At 42.8% G+C, this 23,624-nt stretch overlaps 1 protein-coding gene across 10 annotated transcripts in view; it reads right to left on the minus strand.

Annotated features, from left to right (window-relative positions):
- The window catches only part of HECW1 (HECT, C2 and WW domain containing E3 ubiquitin protein ligase 1), a 454,797-nt gene extending 434,039 nt beyond the window's left edge, over positions 1–20,758 (minus strand). For 5 of the 10 annotated variants that reach the window (XM_032244422.1, XM_032244416.1, XM_032244421.1 and 2 more), the window contains exon 1: positions 18,942–19,588. In XM_032244422.1, the coding sequence (XP_032100313.1) occupies positions 18,942–19,064 (123 nt within the window). In that variant the 5' untranslated portion in view covers positions 19,065–19,588. Of the gene's footprint in view, positions 1–18,941; positions 19,589–20,390 lie in introns of those variants that run through there. The other 5 variants (XM_032244423.1, XM_032244418.1, XM_032244417.1 and 2 more) reach the window with 4 other exon arrangements.
- Positions 20,759–23,624: the final 2,866 nt, after the last annotated feature.

The raw sequence follows: 23,624 nt of genomic DNA on the forward strand, positions 1-23,624 counted from the left end.
GTCAACATGATGAAACCCCGTCTCTACTAAAACTACAAAAAATTAGCTGGGCATGGTGGTGCATGCCTGTAATCCCAGCTACTCAGGAGGCTGAGGCAGGAGAATTGCCTAAACCCAGGAAGCGGAGGTTGCGGTGAGCCGAGATCGCGCCATTGCACTCCAGCCTGGGTAACAAGAGTGAAACTCCGTCTCAAAAAAAAATAAATAAATAAATAAAAACATAATTTAGGTGAGTGTGAACGAGGTAGAGAGGCCTTGTGACTAATTATATCTTCCAAAGATGGACACAGCTGTATCTCCTAGCCTACATGTGACAATGTACAGCTCTCTGTTGAGAAGAATTCTTAAGCCAAATCTAGGCTCAGCAGAAAAGAATGGCTTACAATTATTAACATGCCAAGATGGAAATCAATAAGTAAAGTTTTCATCCAATACAGCAAAAAAAGAAAAGCAAAAGACACTCATGAAAAATGTATTATTAAAATATACATATATTTGAAAACCATAGATATAAGAAACTACAAAATAAATGAACATCAGCATTCGATCTTGAGTTAAAAAACAATAAGATAGACAAATTTACAACCAATCTTATTTGAAAAAGAGAGGGAGGAATAGAGGGAGAAGGTAAGGGAAGGAGTAAGGAAGGAACAGAGGAAGAGAGAGAGAGAAATATAAAATTTTAAAACAACAACAAAAGAAATTAAAGTTACTAATAAACAGGACACTATAAAAGAAGATGGTCGAAAATTTGAATTTAGAAAAATAGACAATTTTCTAGGAAAAGATAACTTGTCTCAACTAGAAATAAAAACTAAACAGACCAATAACCATGAGATTAATTAATTGATTTATCAGATTGTTACAGAAAAAGGCATAAAGCCCGAGGAGATTTTCCAGGGAATAATAATCACGACATGATATTCATTTCCCAGGAGAATTTAAAAAGTTTATCAATTCATTTTATAAATTTCAAATACATAGTATAATAAAAATGCAGACTAATCTTATTTATAAGTATATCATACATAAAACTAAACATATTGAGTTATCACAGAATTAAAAAAATAATAGTGTTCAGGTTGGGTGTATTTGAAGGCTGTAAAGAAAGTTTAATTCTAGGAAAATTGTTAATGAAATAGATCATTTCATTAGATCAAAGAAGAAAACACACTAAACTTCAGTAAATTCCCCCAAATTCAGTAGACGTGATTAAAACACCGACAGAACTAGAAATAGAATCATCTTTCTTTCTTTCTAAAAGAAACTGAAACAAATAGCCCTTATTATTTAATAGTGAAAAACTAAATCCAGTTTAATTAAAGGCAAGCGCTAAATAGCACCCTTTTTTCACCACTTTTATTATCATTCTAATTTTAGTCAATTAGTTATAATTAGTTATAAATGCAGCCAATTTAGTTATAAGCACCTCTCACTCCCAACTGAAGAAGAAAAGAAGGGAAGAAGGAAGGAAGGAACAGAAGAAGGAGAAGAGAGCAGGAGGGTGGAAGGAAGGAGGAGAGAAGGGTAGAGAATTAAAGAGAAATATAAGCACTCAATTTCTTGTGTTAGAGATAATAAAAAATGAAAAAATGCAGTCAATGATTTGTGTACACTGTATTAATCAATTGAATGTTTCTTATATCCACTCCTGTCAAAAAACAAAACCCAGGTACATTTAACTTCAGTGCCCAGTAATAAGTGAAAAGCTGAAAATGCAGGATTGGTCATCGGAGAGCCCAGCTGCATGAGCTGGTCAAGCCATAGAAACACTTCAGGTCTCAGTGCTCCCATCTGTAAATTGGAGTTAATAATACTTCCCACACAAACTTGGAAGGATTAAATTTAAAAAAAAAAAATTTTTTTTTTTTAAGACGGAGTCTGCTCTGCTGCCCAGGAGAGAGTGCAGTGGCACAATCTCGGCTCACTGCAACCTCTGCTAACTGGGTTCAAGCGATTCTCCTGCCTTAGCCTCCCAAGTAGCTGGGATTACAGGCATGTGCCACCACGCCCATCTAATTTCTGTATTTTTAGTAGAGATGGGATTTCACCATACTGGCCAGGCTGTTCTTGAACTCCTGACCTCAAGTGATCCACCCACCTTGGCCTCCCAAAGTGCTAGGATTGCAGATGTGAGCCACCATGCCCGGCCAAGTAAAAATTTTATATATAAAACATACAGCAAAGTGCCACACTAAAGAGTCAATACATAATAGATACACGCATGTACACAAAGTACTAAGTAGATTATTATATACCTAGTTATTAATAAAATACAGGTTGAGCATCCCTAATCCAAAAATCTGAAATCTGAAATATTGCAAATTTTGAAATGTTTTAAATGCTGACCTAATGCCACAAGTGGAAAATTCCACAACGGACCTCATGGGCCAGGTCACAGTCAAAATGCAGGTGCACCATACGCAGTTGATCCTGCCTGCAGATACTTGTTGCTGTTGTTTAACAGCTGATATAGGTATTCTGGTGATGCTACTGTGTTGCTTAGTTACCGAGAACACATTGTTTATCACTGTATTAATGATATGTCATATTGTTTTACTGTTGAGTACTGAAGTGCGAATACGTGTAAGAAAATGATTACTTATCATTTTCTTTGTAGCATACAAATCCTGAGCCAGGAAAGATGGTGATGTCAAACACCCACGGAGTGTCCACATGGGTGACCGAGATAGTGACACCCTTGCTTTCTGATGGTTCAATAAGCACAGACAGTTTCATGTATAAAATTACCAAAAATATTGTATAAATTACCCTCAGGAAAAGTGTATAAGGTATACATGAAACATAAATGAATTTCATGTTTAGATTTGGGTTCCAACCTCAAGATACCTCATTGCATATATGCAACTATTTCAAAATTTGAAACATTCTAGGTCCAAGCATTTTGGTAAGAGATACTCAACCTATAATATATGCATATACAATGTCAAAAAATCTAGAGAAGAAAATGCATCTAAAATATTGCTAAATGAACATAGGTGTTTTGGAATGCCTAAAATTACACCTAAAATTATCTAAGACAAAGCTTTAAAAAGTTGTATTTATGGTCATAGTGATTTCAATATTGCAGTGTACACAATTGGCCTTTCTTATCCATAAGTTCTGCATTTGCAAATTCAACCGAGGATTGAAAATATTTGAGAAGAAATTGCATCTATATGAACATGTACAGACTTTTTCTTGTCATTCCTCCCTAAACGATGTAACACCTATTTACACAGCATGCACATTGTATTAGGTATTATAAGTAATCTCAAGATGATTTGAAGTACACAGGAGGATGTATGTAGCTTATGGGCAAACACTACACCATCATATATCAGGAACTTGAGCATCTGTGGATTTTGGTATTCACAGGAGGTCCTGGAAGCAATCCCTCATGAATACCAAGAGACAACTGTATATGCTTAGAGGAAATTAAGACACTAATGGTCTTCCAGCTAGTCATTGCATTACAGATGGTTATTTTATCCTTTATCCTTTTTATTTTGGTTTTTCAATTACCTATTTAATACAAGCATACATCAGAGATATTTCAGGTTCAGTTTCAGACCACTGCAATAGTGACTATCTCAATAAAATGAATCATACAATTTTTTTGGTTTCCTGGTGCATATAAAAGTTATGTTTACACTATACTATAGTCTATTAGCAGTGCAATAGCATCATGTCTAGAAAAGTAATGCACACACTTAATTTCAAAAATATGCTAAGAAATCCAAAAATTATCTATCTGGGCCTTCAGCAAGTCAAAATCTTTTTGCTGGTGGAGGGTCTTGCCTCATTGTTGATGGCTGCTGACTGATCAGGGTGGTGGCTGCTGAATGTTGGGCGGCTGTGGCAATTTCTTAGAATAAGACAACAATTAAGTCTGCCCCATCGACTGAATCTGCCTTTCACAAAAGATTTCTCTGTAGCATGTGATGCTGTTTGATAGCACTTTACCCATAATAGAACTTCTTTCAAATTTGAAGCCAATCCTCTTAAACTCTGCTGCTGCTTTATCAACTAAGTTTACGTAATATTCTAAATCCTTCCGTGTCATTTCAATAATGTTCACAGTATCTTCACCAGGAATAGATTTCATCTCAAGATATCACTTTCCTTGTTCATCCATAAGAAGCAACTCCTCATCTGTTAAAGGTTTATTATGATATTGCAGCAATTTAGTCACATCTTCAGGCTCCACTTCTAATTCTAGTTCTGTTGTTATTTCCATTCCATCTGCAGTGACTTCCTTCACTGAAGTCTTGAACCTCTCAAAGTCATCCATGAGGATTGGAACCAACATCTTGCAAAGTCCTGTTTATGTTGAAATTCTGACTTCTTCTCATGAACCTCAATGTTCTTAATGGCATATAGAATGGTGACTCCTTTCCAGAAGGTTTTCAATGGACTCTGCCCAGATCCAGCAGAAGAATCACTATCTACAGCAGCTATAGCATTTAAAAAATGTATTTCTTAAATAATAAGACTTGGAAATCAACATTACTTCTAGATCCATGGGCTGCAGAATGGGTTACCTTAGGAGGCATGAAACCAATATTCACCTCCCTGTGTATCTGCATCAGTGCCCTTGGGTGACCAGGTGCATTGCCAATGAGCAGTAATATTTTGAATGGAATTTTTTCTGAGTGGGTTTAAATATTTAGTAAATCATGCTATAAACAGATGTGCTGCCATTCAAGCTTCATTGTTCCATTTATAGAGCATGGGCAAAATAGATTTAGCATAATTCTTAAGGGCCCTAGGATTTTTTCCAATGGCAAATGAACATTGGCTTCAACTTAGTACCACCTGCATTTGCACCTAACAAGCAAGTCAACGTATTTTTTGAAGTTTTGAAGCCAAGGACTGACTTCTCTGTAGCTATGAAAGTCCTACGTGGCAACTTTTTCCAATAGAAGGTTGTTTTATCTGGGAATCTATTTTTGGCCAGGTGTGGTGGCTCATGCCTGTAAGCCCAACAATTTCAGAGGCTGAGGTGGCAGGATTGCTTGAGCCCAGGAGTTTGAGCCCAGCCTAGGTAACATAATGAAACCTCAGCTCTACAAAAAAAATAACGAAATTAGCCCAATTTGGTGGTGTGCACCTGTAGTTTCAGCTACTCAGGAAGCTGAATCAGAAGGATCACTTGAGCCCAGGAAGCCAAGGTTGCAGTGAGCTGTGATCATGCTACTACATGCCAGACTGAGTGACAGAGCAAGACCCTGTCTAAAAAAAAAGGAAAATTTATTCTTTTTTTTTTTTTTTTTTTTTGAGACAGAGTCTTGCTCTGTCACCCAGGCTCGAGTGCAGTGGCATGGTCTTGGCTCACGGCAACCTATGCCTCCTGGGCTCAAGTGATTCTCCTGCCTCAGCTTCCTGAGTATCTGGGAATACAGGTGTGAACTCCCATGCCCGGCTAATTTTACAATTTTAGTAGAGTTTCACCATATTGGTCAGGCTGGTCTTGAACTTCTGACCTCGTGATCCGCCCACTTCAGCCTTCCAAAGTGCTGGGATTACAGGCATGAGCCACCGCGCCTAGCCATAGGAAAATCTATTCTTCATGTAGTCACCTTCATCAATGATCTTACCTGGATCTTCTGGACAATTTGCTGCAGCTTCTCCATCAGCACTTGGTGCTTCATCTTGCTCTTTTATGTTTGAAGATGGCATCTTTCCTTAAACCTAATGAACTAACCTCTGTGAGTTTCAGGCTTTTCTTCTGCAGCTTGCTCATGCCTCTCAGGCTTCATAGAATTGGAGACAATTAGGAACTTGCTCTGGATTAGGCTTTGGCTTAAAGGAATGTTGTGTAGCTGGTTTGATCTTCTATCTAAGACCACTAAAACTTTCTTTATATCAGCAAGAAGGCTGTTTGTTTTCTTATCATTCATGTGTTCATTGGAGTAGCACTTTTAATTTCCATCAAGAACTTTTTATTTGCATTCACAGCTTGGCTAGCCGGTGCAAGAGGCTTAGCTTTTCAGTTATCTCAGCTTCTGACATGCCTTCCTCGCTAAGCTTAATCATTTCTAGCTTTTGATATCAAGTGACAGACATGGGACTCTCCCTTCCACTTGAACACTTAAAGGCTGTTGTAAAGTTATTAATTGGCCTAATTTCAATATTATTGTATCTCAGGGAATAGAGTGGCCCGAAGCAAGGAAGAGGGATGAGGGCATGGCCGATGGGTGAACAGTCAGAACACACACCACATTTATTGATTAAGTTAGTCATATTATATGTGTGTAGTTCATGGTGCCCCAAAGCAATTACATTAGTAACATCAGAAATCACTGATCAGAGATCACCATAACAGATATAATAATAAGCTTAAAATATTACAAGAATTACCAAAATGTGACACACAGAAACTAAGTGAGCACATGCTATTGGAAAAAAACGGCCCCAATAGACTTGCTGGACTCAGGGTTGCCACAAATCTTCAGCTTGTAAGAAAAATGCAGTATCTGCGGAAGTACAATAAAGTGAAATGCAATAAAACAAGGTATGCCTGTATACTTATTTTCATCCAAAACAATGGTTAGGTCAATTTTTTCTTAAAGGGCTAGTTAGTAAACATTTCAGGTTTTGTGGGTCTTACGGTCTCTGGATTAGCTTGTCATCTCTGTTATTGAAGCATGGCAGTAGCTTTAAGCATGATGTAAATGACTGGCAGGACTGTGTTCTAATAAAACCTTATTTATGAAAACAGGAGGCAAGCCAATTCAGTTTGCAGACCCTCACTCTAGATAATGATATATATGTGTTATATTTTTAAAATGACATTTTTAAGGTGGTGTAGCAAAAATCAAGCAAAGAGAGCAGTTTTTCTAGTGGCGGGGCAGATATAGATGAGGAAGATTTGCACAATGCTTTATGGACAAGAGAAAATAGAACAATTATGGAAGAAAGGAAGGAGCAATCCCTCAGAATCCAAAGAGACTCAAGTTAGCGGGGTTTCATTTAAATAAAAAAGTGATCCTCCTCAGTATAGCGGTGAGTAAAAACCAAAAAAAAAAAAAAAAAAAAAGTGAGAACAAACTCATATATATGCATACCTTGTATTTAATTGGATTTTGTCCCCAAAGCTTTTGGACCATTTCCCATGGCATGTTGAGGCGGCAGCTGGAGGTTTTCAGAATGACTGCAAAGCTAGGTTAGAAAGCAAGGTCTCCTGGAGCTCAGACTGAGGAGAAAGTTATGGGCTCACCTCTCCAGGATGGGACAGGACCAGCCTCCATCCAACAGAGACCTTTCCAGCATCCCCTACAAAGGGCCGATTGGCTCCACTCAGTGGCAATTTACGTAGTAAATGCCTCACTCTTCTTGAATAAGTCTGAGTAATAGAAAATATTTCTTGTTATTGAGTCAAAATCTCCTACCCGCTACTTTTCACTTTGGACTCAGAGCAAGTTAGGAGGTGCCAAGCCTCTTTGCCACATTTAGGTTTTAGTTATTTAGAGCCATGATTATGGTCTTTTTCCATTCATAGAAATCCTCTGTTAGGGACTGAATGTTTGTACCCCACAAAATTCACATGCTGGAATTCTAACTCCCAGTGTGATGATGCTTGGAGCAGGAGCCTTGAAGGTAATTAGGTCATGAGGTTGGAGACCTCACGGATGGCAATAGTTCCCTTATAAGAGATGCCCCAGGGCGCTCTCTAGCCCTCTTTCCACCAAGTGAGGATGCAAGAAGTTGGTAGCCTGCAACCCAGAAGGGGGCTCTTACAGACCCCGACCACGCTGGCACCCCAGTCTTGGACTTCCAGCCTCCAGAACTGTGAGAAATAAATCTCTGCTGTTTATAAGCCACTCGGTCTATGGTATTTGGCATAACAATGCAAACTAAGACATCTTGAAAGCACAGTTTTCCTGCAGCAGACATTGCAAGTTGGAGACTTAAAGTTACACTTGGTTTGGCCCACTGAGTATTGTAAAATTAAATTGAATAATTAAAAAAATCATTAAATTATAAAAATTTCTCTTAAAAATCCAATCTTTCAGCTGGGCATGGTGGCACCTTTAATCCCAGCACTTTGGGAGGCCAAGGCAGGTGGATCACCTGAGGTCAGGAGTTCGAGACCAGCCTGACAAACAGGGAGAAACCCTGTTTCTACTAAAAAAAAAAAAAAAAAAAAAATACAAAATTAGCCGAGCTTGGCGGTGCATGCTTGTAATTCCAGCTGCTTGGGAGGCTGAGGCAGGATAATTGCTTGAACCTGGGAAGAGGAGATTGCAGTGGGCCCAGATCATGCCATTGCACTCCAGCCTGGGCAATAACAGCGAAATTCTGTCCAAAAAAAAAAAAAAAAATCCAATCTTTTGGTTTTCTTGGAAAAATTTGAAGAACTAGTAATACTGTCAATAACTGGCTTGAAGATAAGGAGCAACCAGTGAAAGCTCCTGGCTACTCCCAGCCCCTAGCCCAGCACTGACTTTGCACCTCGCTTGTTGATGCCATCTGCCTGCACTTTGAGGACAGCCCCTGAAAAGAGTTATCGAAGGGTGCTGCAGAGCACGAGCTGCAAGCCCAGAGACAGGTTCCGCTTTTAGATTTAACAAATGTAAGTTCTGTGGCCCTGGGAGTTGGGTGCTCACAACGGGTTTCACTGTGTAGAAAACGAGTGGGTTGAATGGGACCCTGGCTTAGGTTCCTTACCTAGACAGCATTCTATGAATCAATAAATGGCTTAGTTAATTTTCAAATCTAACTGAGCTCATTGCCTGAAAATTGCCTGAAGTCATGAGTTCCACCTGCTAATAGCACTTTGAAAAAATAGTTTTGAAAAATAAAATATCCAGATCCCATAAAAGCCATTTGCAAATTCATACCAACATGTGCTAAATGTAAAAGCAAAGCCGTTCACTCTCTTTTGCCTTTAAAATGAAATTTCAAAGTCAGGAGTTCTAACAATTAAGAAAAAATTTCTACCACAAACTTTCATGTTGCTATAAAAATAGTGTGTTGATTACATCGTTTAGTAGACACAAATGAACACTTGAAAAGGGTGGAGTGAGGAGCACAGAATGAAGGTGTTTTATCTTAGAGTTTGATGCTTTCCTTCAGTTCCTACCCACCCCAACCACTCTCACACCTGTAGATACAAGTTTGGGTTTAGATTGGTTTTATCTCTCTTGCCGTAATCCCTCAACTTTCTCTATGTAGCTTAAATAGTTCATTCAATGCTCTCTCCAAGAAACTAAAACACATTCTAGAATAGGGCAAGAAGTGCCATTTAACTGACAACAGGACACAGACTTCTGGAGGAGGGCCTGGCCTTCTAGCCTCCCTTCCCAGCCCACAGCCCACTATTCCACAGCATCAGGCAGGCAAGAGGGCTAGGGCTCATGTCCAATGTGGTGTAGAAACATCTGCCACCGTGGGCTCATCCACCTGCTTATGATGTGCACCAAGCCACCCCATTCCCTTTGCCCATGGGTAAAAACCACAGAAACTTGACTTTCAGGCCAAGTCTGAACCTCAGAATGTCCCTTGACACAGCTGTTCATTAAAATCCATATGGAATATTCAGACAGAGTGCTCCCTGCTCCAGTAGATTCTCCAGATCCCTGGGAAAAAGGGAACTTGGGTCAAAGCTCAGGGTGACAGGGAAGCAGATTCCTACGGCAGTGGTCTCTCGGGAAGTGGACCTCGTGCCTTGGGCCTAAGGGACCTGAGGTCAATGACAGACACACTCAGTTCTGGTAAAATTAAGTTTAAGCCAAGAATGTCACAATGATTTCTAAGCTCCCGACAAGGGCAATGTTCTGTTTAATGACTGAACTGTGGGTAGCTCTGGAAGCAATATTGTAAAATTGAGGAGTTTGCGCTGTAAAGACAAGAAATGTGCTGTGGATTCATTCACCATGGTAACAACCCCCAGCCCAGCGTCTGGTACAAAATAGATGCCCCATGAATAGTGTGAAAAATAAAATAATCATGCTTAAAGGCTACAACTTTTTCAATTTGCCTTCTCAAATTAGACCTTTCTGCATGGGAGGGATTTAATTCTGCTTTGTCTTTGGACATTTTCACCTTTAACTGTAAGCAGATTATTGTATAGATGGAAAAATCCCACACACAAAAGAACTGACATGCTTTTCACATAATAGCTTAAGAAATGTTTTTGGAATGAATAAGTAACTGAAAATGACTTGAAAATAATTAACCAGAATTTTAAAAATTACATGCATGTGTTTATATATATTATAGATATGTGTGTGTATGTAATTTTTCTATATATTTGTGTATGGATGTGTGTATATACACATACATATAGGCCTTTTTTTTTTAGATTTGTGATTTAGTAGTCCCTTGGTCAAATTTCTCTTTAGAATCTTGAAGCTTAACATTTATTATACATATAGTGATATTTTTCTCCTTTTCTGGGAAAAAGAAGAAAATAACAATTGGAGAATTTCCACGACTTTTCCCAAGGATGTCACACACACCAAGATCTGAATGTATGTTTCTAAGAAAGTAAATTTTACTTTATTCCTATGAGAGAGGTCTCATCAAACAGTTTGCTACTTGCTGTTGAAAGTTGTTTTTAACGCAGGAGAGGAGCACTGCTAATAAGCCCCTTTTTCTGGGTCTCTGAGTCCTTTGAAATTCTGAAATTTCTACTCTTGCTTGTTTCAGATGGTCTAAAAATTAGACCTGGCCTAAAGAAGGAAGCTCCTTAGACACTGGTAAGAAGGTAGCACTAATGAGCATCACCTGGAAAAAGTTACTGGGCCAATTCTGCTTAGGTCTGACACTATTCATGGCAGAGGTGGAGATCAGGAGAAAGATGGGATTTACGCTGCAGAAAACCAGGCTCTACCTCTGACTTTGTGAACCTGGAAAAGCTCTGCAGTCCTCGGCTTTGCTTATTTACAGAACAAGGGTATTAGAAATTTAAGATGCCAGCTATGTACTTCATTCATTCATTACATGGTTACTGAGGAAAGAGCACTGTTCTTTGCCCTTGGAGAATCAACAAACAAAGAAAAACCTGTCCTTGTGGAGTGCACCTCTTCTTTCTTCTTACCTTTGTGGTATGCATTTTGTGGATACACACACACACACACACACACACACACACACACACACACACACAGTGTATAGCATTCTAGAAGCAACAAAATGCAGACCTTCTCACTCTTAGGTTGTTTCTTGAGCTCATTTCACATTCAGAGAAAAAAGTACCTGCTGAGGCAGATACTGGGACAAATATTTTCAGGAATACTAAGAGAAGTGGGACATAGACCTTAACCTAGAGGCACTCAGCATTTAGTTGCTAAAAGACAGGAGAGTGAAGAATAAGCAAATAACAATACTCATTCCAGGAGAATTCATATCCTATTAGGAAACTGAGTGACGGACTCTGCTAGGACATAAGGTTTAAGCTAGATCTTAAAAATGGGTAAATTTACAGTGGGGAGTCTAAGAGTAGAAAACAGCATCAGAAAAAAGTACACAACTACAGAAAAGCGCAGAGGATATTTGGAGAAATAGGAAAATGATTCGCTTGGCTGCCACAGAGGGTCAAAAGAGTGCAGGGGACGTGGGCTGGCCAAGGCCTGCAGCCCGACAATGCCAGCCTAGGGAATTGTGTACACTTTGGCCACTCTTGAGACCTTTGAACAGAGAAGTGATCAAGTCACTGCAGCCCAGAGGAAGTAGAAATTGGAGGGCAAAGAACAGTTTTTGTTTTTGTTTTTGAGATGGAGTCTTGCTCTGTCACCCAGGCTGGAATGCAGTGGCGCGATCTGGCTCACTGCACCTCTGCCTCCCAGGTTCAAGGGATTCTCCTGCCTCAGTGTCCCAAGTAGCTGGGACTACAGGTGCTTGCCACCATGCCTGGCTAATTTCTGTATTTTTAGTAGAGATGGGCTTTCACCATATTGGCCAGGCTGGTCTCAAACTCCTGACCTTGTGATCCACCTACCTTGGCCTCCCAAAGTGCTGGGATTACAGGAGTGAGCCGCTGCACCCAGCCAAGAACAGTTTTTATCAAGTCCTGGCAGCAACAGTAACAACTAAGTGATTCGACTCAACAATAATTGAGTTGCTGGATGCTATTTGCTGGGTGCCGAGGAAGCAAAGGCAAGCTCACACTAGCCTCTCTCATTAACTATTAGAGAACACCAGCCAGGAGAAAAACAGAGTTTCAGTATCAACAAAATGTCCATACAGGAAGAAAGACCCCCAGCCCATCCATATAGAGGAGGGGAGACTAGTATATGGAAAAGGAAAGATGTATTCTCAGAGGATCCCAAGACCTGAAGATATCATCCAAACTCTAATCCAGCAGATTTTAAAGGGGTTTTATCTGCCCAAGCATGCTGGCTCATGCCTGTAATCCCAGCACTTTGGGTGGCTGAGGTGGGCGAATCACTTGAGGCCAGGAGTTCCAGACCAGCCTGGTCAACATGGTGAAACCCTGTCTCTGCAAAAAATACAAAAATCAGCCAGGTGTGGTGGCACACACCTGTAGTCCCAGCTACTCAGGAGGCTGAGGCAGAAGAATCACTTCAGCCTGAAAGGCAGAGGTTACAGTGAGCTGAGATTATGCCACTGCACTCTAGCCTGGGTGACAGGGTGAGACCGTGTCTCAAAAAATAAAACAACCTTCATAGAGAAAATTCTGAGGTTGGACTTCGGCTAAGGAGAGCACCTGTTACATCATTCAGTCAGTCAGCAAACATTCAGTGTGGTGTGTAATATGTTCCAGATACTCTTTCAGGCACTGGGTAAACAAGTAGGTTTCTGCTATAATGGAGATTACAAGTTAGAAGGGGAGCTAGATAACAGAACATAAGCAAGAAACTGTGTAACAAACTGTGTGGTGCTGAGTGGTATGAAGAAATCAAGCAAGCAGGCAGATGGAAGACAGTACATTGGGTGTGGTCCGAATAAGCCTTTCTGAGGGTGTGATAAAGGGCGTCAGGATGGGGGTGGCTGGAGGATCATACCTCCAGGTCAAGGGAACAGTATCTGTACCTAGTGTGTTCTAGGAAGAGCAAGGACAATCAGGGACTGGGATAGTGACAAGACACGAGTTATGCAGAGCCCGATAGGCAAAGTAAGGAGTTTGGGTTTCAACCAAAGAAGTAACACAATGTTCACTCCAGGAGGAAAGAGATTTGTGACTGTTTTGCTACACCAGTCACCGTGATCCTGCGATCCTGTGATCCTGCTACATCCCAGTACCTAAACCACTGCCTGGCACACAGCAGCTGTCTAGACAGTATCTGTTGAACGAATGAATGAGAAGACTTCCATTTTTAAAGGGCTCGTTTGGGCTGCTGTATAGGGAACAGACTGCAGATGAGCAAGGACTACAGAAAACCAGTCAGGAAAGCTCACTGGGGCTTAGACGGCGATGGCTATGCTGGATGGAGAAGGAGAGAAAAGGGAGAGAGATTTGCTGAAAGCTAGATCTGGGTAAGAAAAATGTCAGGAGGACTCACAGATATTTGACCTGAACAATTGGAAGGACAGGGTTATCCCTGCCAGAGATGGAGGACACTAGAAGAGAAGCACGTTTATAGAGCGAAATCAGGGATTACATTTTGCACATGTTAATTTTAAGCTTACGTGGCATTCAAGCGGAGATGCTGGGCGGTTGCATTTTCAAGTCTGGAGTTCTGGGAATGAGTCAGGGCTGACGAAATAAACTTGGAATCATGAGTATGAAGACAGTGTTGAGACCGAGAGAAGGGATTTAAATAGGGAGGGAAGAAATCTGAGAGCCAAGGCCTGGGGAATCCCTGCACCCGCATCTAGAGGTCAAAATTCAGCTGAGGTCAGTAGAGGTAAAACCTCAGAGGCCATCTGAAGGGCCTGAGAGAGAAGAGCCAGAGAGGCTGCAGGAACACCAGGAGAATCTGGTGTCCTGAAAGAAGCCAGGGGCTTAAGAAAGAAAGACTAGTCCCCCACAGCCCCATGGAAAATGCTGCTGAGATCAGCAAAACTGTGCCTTTGTACTTCACGAAGTAGAGATCGTTGGTTGAACCTAAGGAAAACAGGAAGGGGAGCGACGGGAACAAGTGCCTGACACTTATTCGAGGTGCTCTCAAGACAGGCAAAAGGTGAGAGGAGGCAGAAACAGAAAAGCAGCTTCAAATAAGATGGCAATCTTCTGGTCGCCAGCTGCGTGGTGGGTATATGTTGCATTTTGCTTCATACATTTCATATATGTTCAGTGTGGTGTTTGTTGAAATAAAATATGTCTTTAGAGGCTGAGATAGAGTGGAAAAGGCCAGTGGAGCAACCTTTTTGAAGCATGTTCTTTAAAAGGGAACAGAAAATGAATCATGGGGGATGTGGAGTCGGAGGGGTTTTGTAAATGTCATATATCACAGTACATTTGTATGCCAATTATTTCCTTATCATCATCCCATTTACATGCAGGTCCTTTGCCCGATCATGTAGAGGGGACACTGAGCGCAATGCTGGGGGGCGGGCGGGGGAAATAAAGCTGACAACAATTCTCAAAACAATTTCTTTTTTTTCAATTTCAAAAAGCTCATTTCTCCAAAAATAACTTGTGTTCAAAATAGAGGGAAAATGTCATTAAGTAGTTTTAAGGTTTGATGGTAAAAGGAATTATGAATAACGGTAAAGAAAAAATGAAGTTCTTTTGAGGATAATAACTTATTGACTACGTCCTGTGGTTTCTTCAGCTCGTCTGTGTGTTACAGGAAAGAGGATGAGGAATCACTTGCTGATCGATTTCATCAGCTCTGGTACTGATGGCACTGAAGCAAGGTCTTATATGTTTGAAATTATTCTCCCATCTTTCCCCCACTTAACCTAGATCTCTGAATTTTAACAATGTGTAGGGCTGAGATTTCTGTTTCTCAAACTGCTCTGTCTTGAATCCCCAAAGCAGAAGCAGGGAACATCCATGCACATTAAATGAGTGCCAATTTCAGGACAAAATGATTGAATTACAATCCCTGGCCATGGATGTGAATTTTGATCTTTTTTTTTCTTTCACACACATGATATTTCCCTGACATCTGTGCAATACAAATATATCTAGAAAGTGTGAAATAGAAAATCTGCTTCACTAAATATATAAAAGGGACCCCGAATGAAGTCTCCATGATGGTATTTGTCATCATGGGCACAGATGGCGTCCTTTCCCAGCTCTTCCCCCGCCCCCCTGGTACCGGCTTAAGTTCCATCCACCGAATTCTCCCTGCATATCACATGCATAGATGCCTGATAACACCAGGAGAGCCTGTCTGTATGCCACATCCTTATTTTTCAGGCCTCCATATGCATCAAGCTTCAGGCCAATAAATCAGGAAAAGTATGGGCTCTGAATGAATAATGCAAGCAGTGTAAACCACTTGTTGCTATGGGAATCCAGATGACCTAGGAGCTTAGTGATCTTTGTCATACGTTGCCAGTAAGTAATGGCATTACTGTCATTCTCCCTATAGAGCCCGTGTCTCAGAACAGGACAATCACTTACCAATACCCACACAGACACTATGGGACGGGATACATAAAATCAATATGCTGCTTTGCTTCCTAAAATATTTAAAGAGGCTTTAAGACACCTAATGCATTTAGTTTCCAAATGGTGGTCCTTTTCTGTGAGAAAAGGATGTAAGCGATAAATAAAATCGTTAAAAGACTTGATCTGCTTCTACGCCTCATTGTGTTTTAACCTGGAAAAGCAATGGTAATAACTAAACCTCAGAAAGTAGGAAAGCTTGAGCTGAGTAAGGAGGTTGTGAAGCTCTGCCTCCTGCCTTTGGCGGGGCGGGGTGGGGGCGGGGGCGGGGGTGGGAAGCTAGGGGGGGGGGGGCTGGGGGTGGGGGGGGGGAGCTAGGGGTGGGGGGGGGGGGGGGGAGCTAGGGGGTGGCAGCGTACTACTGGCATACGGTTTATATATATGGGGGATGTTATAGGAAGTTGGGTGGAGCTAAAGAAGTGGAAAAAAAGGAGCAAAATGAGGAACCAGAGAGAAACTGAAAGGGGAATTTATTGGATGAATTTCAGGGAATACTTTGGCTATAAGAGTTACAGTATTCAGCTGTGAAACAAACTCATTGGTGAGAATAAAAATGCTTGGAACAATGACTATTAAACCCCCAAATTCTAAAAATTTTGTACATTTTGGAGATTGCATGCTTTTTCCACTGCATTCCTCACTGAGAACAAGAAATGCCACAAATCTTTCCCTTTCATATAGTAAATTCAGTTTTACAAATAAGAAAGGATGACTATAGAAATGTATAAAGAACAGCTTTAACAGAAGGCTCAAAGTAGTTATTAGACAACCCACAGGCTGACCCATGTAGCCTTAATTATTTCTTCTCTACATCTTGCCAGGTTAAATTAATATTTTTCACCATTCAATTTGCTCAACTGAATAAACCAACAAAAATAATCACAGAATCATGATATTAGAAGTGACCTTTGGGATTATTTGGTTCAACTTTCTACTTTTAAAGAAGAAACTAACCCTCAAAGAGGAAAAGTGACTTGAAGAAAACCCCATAGAACATTTCAGACTGTTTTCTCTAAAAGACCATGAACGTCAAATATGTGGACAACTGCTTTGCAGAGAGGACATACGGGTATTGAAACTTCCTGGCTTCCTAATGTAGCTTGTCCTGTTTTTTAGGATGGAAAAGGAAGCAGGTAAATGGGAAAGAAGCAGGTGTCTGTAAGTCTGTAAGTCACACCTGTTAGTCTAGAAGCCTGTCTGTTGGGAGATTCAGTCAAGTTTGACTGGCCCAGGAAAGACGGTTGTCTCTGGTCTAACTGTAGGTCATTTCAGAAGTACTTAACAGTCGTTCAATGTTGTTTGAGCAAATAATGTGTAGGCATTCCCTAGGCGTGTCCATCATCCTAGCAAGCTCCGGTTGATAGAATCAGGACTTTGAGAAAAGGTGGGCAGAAGGGTGCTCACCTCTTCTGCTTAAGTGTGGATTAGAGGACAGAATGCTTGGGCCAAACATGTATCCTTCTAAGGCCGGAGCAAGACAGAACAGAAGAGTTATCAGATAAATTTTGTCAAAATGGATAATCCAGGTCATTCGAGGAAAAAAAAATAAACCAAACCTACAGCATTCGAACTCATTTTCTATGTTTTTTTTTTGTTTGTTTACTGAGGGTGGGTGGAGCCTCTCTCAGAGGCAGCATGGTGGAAGGCCTGGATTTGAGTCCTGGCTCTCCGTTCCCCTTAAGCATCTTACATAACCTCTCTGATTCCCCCAGCTGACTCACAGAGTGAAGGATTCCCACCTACCTCCTGCCTATACAATTAAAGGGCATTTTTATGACCTGAAATCCACTCAATAAATATTTCTGAGAACGCATGATATATCAGGCAAACTGCTAGGTGCTGGAGAGGTGAATATAAACATGTCCTCGTTCTGAAGAAGTTCATCCCATATTTAAGATAAGGAGACTGTGGTACTTTTACAACTCAGATAACTGCAATATGGTAAGTGCTACCTTAGGTCTAGGAACAAAAAGGCTATGGGAAAACAGGAGAAGTGGTTAATTATGCCTTGTGGGGACTGTAATTTCAGGATGTTATTTTGATTATAACTTAAAACAAATGAGTGCACAACTATGGAAAATTGTATGGCTAAGCATGAGTCAACAACCAAATACCTTGACTATACTTAAATTATAAAAATTACCATGAGAGCATGAAAATACTGCCTGCCTGCCTGTTTAGAACAATCATCGCTTCACCCATTTTTTATGACAAGCAACAGTGCTAGCAAGTTTTATGAGGAACACCAAATTATATTAGAGAAAGTAAGTCTCATGCCATTGTCAATTACTGCATAGGATGAAACAGCTATCTAGAGTGTCTCATTAGAAACAGACAAAAACCAATTATTGGAAAAAGCGAATTCTCAATTATCCAAGACAGCTGGAATGAATAACTCCACAAAAGGAGAAAACCTGTTATCCAATTAATTCAATTTTCTTCTCCTTTCCCCAACCCCCCACCAAATGTTTCACTATAGTAAAAAAGAACAAATGACCTGTTTGAGTTGGTGAGTAATTTCACTTATGGGGAAAATGCAGACACTTGGGTTTTAAAAGCTGAAAGGTATAAAAATAAGCCACAGATTCTATAATCAATTCTTGGTTTGCTTACATGGCTCACGTTGTAATTATTTGCCTTTCCAACACTGAATAACTTTTCTTACTCCTCTGTCAGTTACCACAGAATGCTGAAACCAGAAAGAACGATAGAAACCAGCCAGTCCAATTTCCTTTACCATAAGGAATGAGACTGAGGCTTGTCTTTCCATATCACACCTGGCCTTTTAATATTTCTTTTGTAAACAATCGTCAGATGGAAGCATAATAGAAGGTAAAGCTCAAAATGATCTTGTAATACATCCATCTTTGAAAGCCAGCGTGTGAAAGGAATCAAGTCAAATGATGCTATATACACAAATAGCAGCAGCTGCAGTCCCTCTGTATTGATGCATTGCTGGGCTGTTCCAGCTCTGGATGTGGCCTCCCTACCAAGTCAATAATGTCACAATCGAAACAAACTTCAGCAATTTGCCTTCAAGAAAAAAACTATCCCAGACAAAAAAAAAAAAAAAAAAAAGAGAGAGAGAGAACTGTCATTCCACAAAGCAGCCAGCTGCACTAGACTGGGATTATAGTGTGGAATTAGTCAGAACGTGGTTTATTAAATAAAACACTCTAACGGCCAATTTGCCTGGAGGTCTAGGAATTAAAATAGCGCTTTGTTTTTCCCATGCCACATTCCGGAGGAGGCAGCAAGCGGAGGAAACGGGCAACAGGGAATTCTACCACAATCTATCTCTCCACCAAACAGGCACGCACATTCATACCAGGGTGGGCATGTGGCCTCTAATCCCTTCTTAGTGGAAAACACACATTTTAAAATCAATCCCCAATCTAGAATGAATTACCGTAATAGCCACAGCCGGAGCGAGTCCGCTGATGAGAAACGCAGATCTGGCCACCTGCTTTGAGACGGCTTGGACCACAAAACTGCCCGGGTCTTTAAAGGTTGGCCTTTTCGGGTAGGGCATCTGCCCTCCTAAATCGCGTTTAAGTTCCAGGAAAAGAGAGTAGATGCCTCCCTCAATGTTTGAACTATGCTGCTCTTGCTGTATCCATTTCTGCCGAACATAGCATTGACATCTTTTCAAAGAGAAGAGGGGAAAAAATAAGGGGAGAATCGCCCACTGCAGATCCCAAGAGAAGTAAGCACAAAACTACAGCAACGTCAAACAATATCTTCTTCGGCAACTAGGAAAATCCCCACATGCTATCTGGTGTCAGCCCAATGCAGACTGAGGCGCGCGGTGCCCAGAACCACAGGAAGCCGGGCATCTCTGCAGCCTGTGTCCCTGCCAGCTCCCCCCACGCGCTGAAATTCGGCAGGGAAGAAGTTATGGTGCCCAGCCTCTGTGTGCAAGACAGAGACACCGCGCATCCATGGCTCTGAAAACCAGCCAAGCGGCCGGGACGTCAAGCAGCAGGGCAATCAGAATGCCCCGGAGCCGGGGATGGAGGGGCCACATTGTTTGAGCCCTCGGATTTTGCTGCATTGGCACCGCCTGGGAACGTAGGGGTAGCAGGAAGCGCACCTCCAGCCAAAAAAGGACCGGACGCATTTTTTTTCTCTCGGCGGCTCCCTCCCTGCCTGTCTGCAAGTCGCAATACGGTAGGCGACATGACGGGCTGCTCCCGCTAAAACTCAGGTGGCAGGCCCGGCTGAGCGGCGCAGCGGGCCGGGAACCTGGAGGCGCTGGGGGAGCACCCACATCGCGCCTCCTCCCCTCCTGCACCATCCACGGGAGCAAGGACAGGACCTGGCCACGCGCCCCTCGAGCGAGCACGGGCGAACCCGTGCGGACGCTCCAGGCGCTCGCTGGGCTAACCACGGGCATTGCATGCAACACAATTGTTGAAAAACGAGCCCAAGGCGAAGCGCAAATCCAGAGCTTTGGTTCACAAGGGGTGGGTGTGGGCTGGGAAGGGGGATTACGTAGGTCTCTCCGCCCCCTCCCCTGACACCTCCTCGCCACTGGGAGGGCGCTGAAGGGCGGGGGAGGCGCTGCGAACCCGCTTGGGGGCTTCTTTGTTTCTCTCAGTGCCCCACAGGAGGGCCGGGTGCGCCTGCCGTACCCAAGCCGGGGTCGCCACCCGGGGATGCCGGTCCTGTCCGGGCGGCGGCGCGTCCCAGGCTGACAATTGAACCTCGCGGGAGAAGCGAGAGGGTGGGGAGGAGGGTGGATCTCGGCCCCGGGAAGGGAGGGCGCTGCCGGGGCCTCGCGAGCGACGGGGAAGCCGCCCAGAGAAGGGCGGGGGAAAGGGGCGGCAGGCAGTGTCCCCGCGCGACGCCCGCTTACCTTGGCAGCCCTGGTCTGGGCACAGATCATGCTCCTGTCAGCGCGCAGGTTAGAGCTGGGGGGCGCACGTGCCCCGCATAGTGCACCGGGAGCCTGAGACTTGCTGGGCAGGAGACCCTGGCGACCGCCCGCTCTCGCCGCGCTCTGGCTGCCGGGTGCCCAGAGCGAGCGGCGGCCACAGCTACTGCTACGGCGGAGGGGCGCGCGCCGCTCGACGAGTGTATGCGCGAGGAGGGGGCCGGTTCGGTCAGAGACGCACGGTGTTCCGGCTCCAGCAACAGCGCCTGATGCGCGGTAACGCAGCACACTTCATCGCTTTATCCTCCCGCTTGCTTCCCCTCCCTCCCTGCCTGCTCATCTGTGGGTACCAGACTCCAGAACCAACCACAAGCCGGGCTTGCTCTCATTAGCGCTGCCCCGCCCTGCAGCCTCCGCGCGCCCCCACCCCCGCCCCAGCGGTAAATACATATTGATTCTTGTTACCGCCGGCCCCATCCTTCCAACACCCGGCACGCGTACTGGGCAGATCCAGCACCAACCCCGGCTCCTCGGCCCTTTTGTGTGTGTGCAAACAGTGTAGCAGAAAGGATGCGGTACAGACACTCTAGGCGGGTACCCTGTGACAGGTGTTCTTGGCCTCTGTCTTACACACTTTCCTCTCTTACCTTACACTCAAGAATGCTCAGAGGCACCTTTCGGGAACCGTCCTGTATTTGCACAACAAGCACACAAAGCAAACATCATAATGACAAAAGCAAAGGGATGAAAATCACCCCAGAATATCTATTGTTGGGCAAGCCTAGCTTCCAAACCGGGTTTTCTGTTACACTGCACACAGTGTCAGAATGCTAGAACTAGGGACAGCCAACTGAGATGCAAAGAGAAGTGAAATGCTGGTTACTGTTGGTGGCTCGCCGCTCCATGTATGCACATTTTTGTGCATTTGGTCGACATTTGGTTTGTGTATGTTCACATAAAATGCAGAGGCTTTGAGCACATAATCTTTAGAGCCTGGGATTCTATGAACCAACCACATTCTCTACAATGCTGATTTATTCCTTCCTATTATTTTGCACAGCATCCTCTACATGAACTTTTTTTTTTTTCACTTTCTGAGAAGTTATTTTCTTTCCCATACCCCGAACCCCACCTCCTCTAGAATAAACAAAGGCTTCACCCTGACGTCAGAACTCCTTCCTGAAGACCTGAGTACAGACTTCCCAAAATCAAATCTCCTTCCCCTTCCACTCACACTTCTCAGCGGCTCTCGTTCTACTGACCTGCCTCTTGGCGTTGATTTCACTCTTAGAACTGGAACTTTCCAGAAGTGGGAACTTTGGACAATGCGAAGGCAGCTTCGCCAGCTGTGCCCCTTTCTGCAAGGAGGCACAGCCCTTCTCTTTCCTTATTCCACTTGGGGTACCCAGTCCTCTCCTGACAGACCATTTTCTTTGTCTGACAACAGTCAGATCTTCTGGTCAGATGAGCTCAAAGCACATCACTTTTTGAACCTCAGCTACCAAGCCACGCAAAAGCTGTGCACACATTTCTCCGGATTTTACACTTGGATTAGTATCAACTCCTATATGAAGAAAACTCTCCGAGAATAGACTTGGACAGGCTGTGGCAGTAAACAGCAACAGCAACCAACCATGTGATGTTTCCAACCAGAGACTTGGAAGAAAACAAAAACTCTCACGTAAACCATGGCTTCTAAATTAGCACAATGTCACCAAACCACAATAAAGGATATATTTTTTACCTCAACTAATTGCCAGGATGTTCACCTCATTATTTTCAGTGAATCAGCATCAACTTGGCTCAGAGATGTTTGCGCTCTGTTCTATCCATCATGGAGATGACTTGACAAGTCAACATCTCTCACAGAAGTTATTGATGTAGCAATCCTTGTGGTGTGCTTTATTTTCCCCTGAGGAGTTGCTTTTTTTATACTGAAGACAAAAGATATTGAAGTAGCAGTACACAAAGTTTCACATCCTGAGTAGATAAAGAAGCACCTTGTAGAGCAGCTTCTATAGGCCACGTCCAATGGCAACACATAGAGACTCCTGTGTATTTTCCTTTATTATTTTTATTTTTGTGTCAGGTTCTCACTCCAATGCCCAGGGTGGAATACAGTGGAGCAATCTCCATTCACTGCAACCTCCGCCTCCCAGGCTCAAGCAACCCTCCCCCTTCAGCCTCCCGGACTACCTGGGAGTAGAGGTGTATGCCACCATGCCTGGCTTTTTTGGGGGTGTGTGTGTATTTTTGGTAGAGATGGGTTGTCACCAAGTTGCCCAGACTGGTCTCGAACTCCCAAGCTTAAGCGATTCTCCTGCCTCAGCCTCCCAAAGTGCTGGGATTACAAGCATGAACTACCGGTCCTGGCCTGTTTTGTTTTTTATTCCTAACAGTCCGCCTGTAGTCTGGGTAGCATGATACTATTTTACAGAAGAAAGAAAAATGGTTATGTGAGTTCTGTAATTTCCTTAAGGTCTTGTTTCAAGCAGAAGACCTTGAACCTAGAGTTTGCAGATATCAGCTGCCCTAACCTTAAAGAGAAGAGTATTTGGTGGAGAAAGGAAAAGATATGGCATGAATTTTAAAGCCATCTTAGCAGTCATACTTACTGTTTCTAAGGTACTCAAAATACTGTTATAAATAGAATAATAGTAAGTCACAGTCCCGATACGCCCCTCCTAACATTAGCCTTATATAATGGCATAAGGTGATGAAGGCATTTCAAGAAGCATATACAAACACCTGTGTTATCATAATACCCATGCAACCATGTCTTCCATCTTTTGTAACTCGAGGCCCAGGAGGACTGAGAGAGGGGCTGACATGACTGCTCACCTGCTCATCTCAGGCCAGGTGCCCATAAAGACCAGCAAACAGAACGCCATTCACAAGGGGTCCCTATAATACCCAGAAAATGATGACTTGAACCGATCAGGGGCTTTATCTTTGAGGACAGGCCTTCACCATAATGTCAGAAATGAGTGCACTATAACTCATGGAGGAAAAGGACCAAGCTGTTCAAGCTGTGTGCAATATCTCACACAGTCTCTGCACAGGATCAAATTGTAGCCAATAATACAAGATTGTCATTTGGACTTTCCTAATGACTAATGATGGTGAGGATCTACTTTTGTGCTTATCCTCTATCTATCTATCATTTGTAGTAAAGTGTCTGCTCAAAATTTTTGCTCATTTTTAAATGGGTTATTC

The sequence above is a fragment of the Sapajus apella genome, unplaced genomic scaffold (genome assembly GCF_009761245.1).
Source record: "Sapajus apella isolate SASKATOON/1434 unplaced genomic scaffold, GSC_monkey_1.0 scaffold54, whole genome shotgun sequence".
Classification (NCBI taxonomy): Eukaryota; Metazoa; Chordata; class Mammalia; order Primates; family Cebidae; genus Sapajus; species Sapajus apella.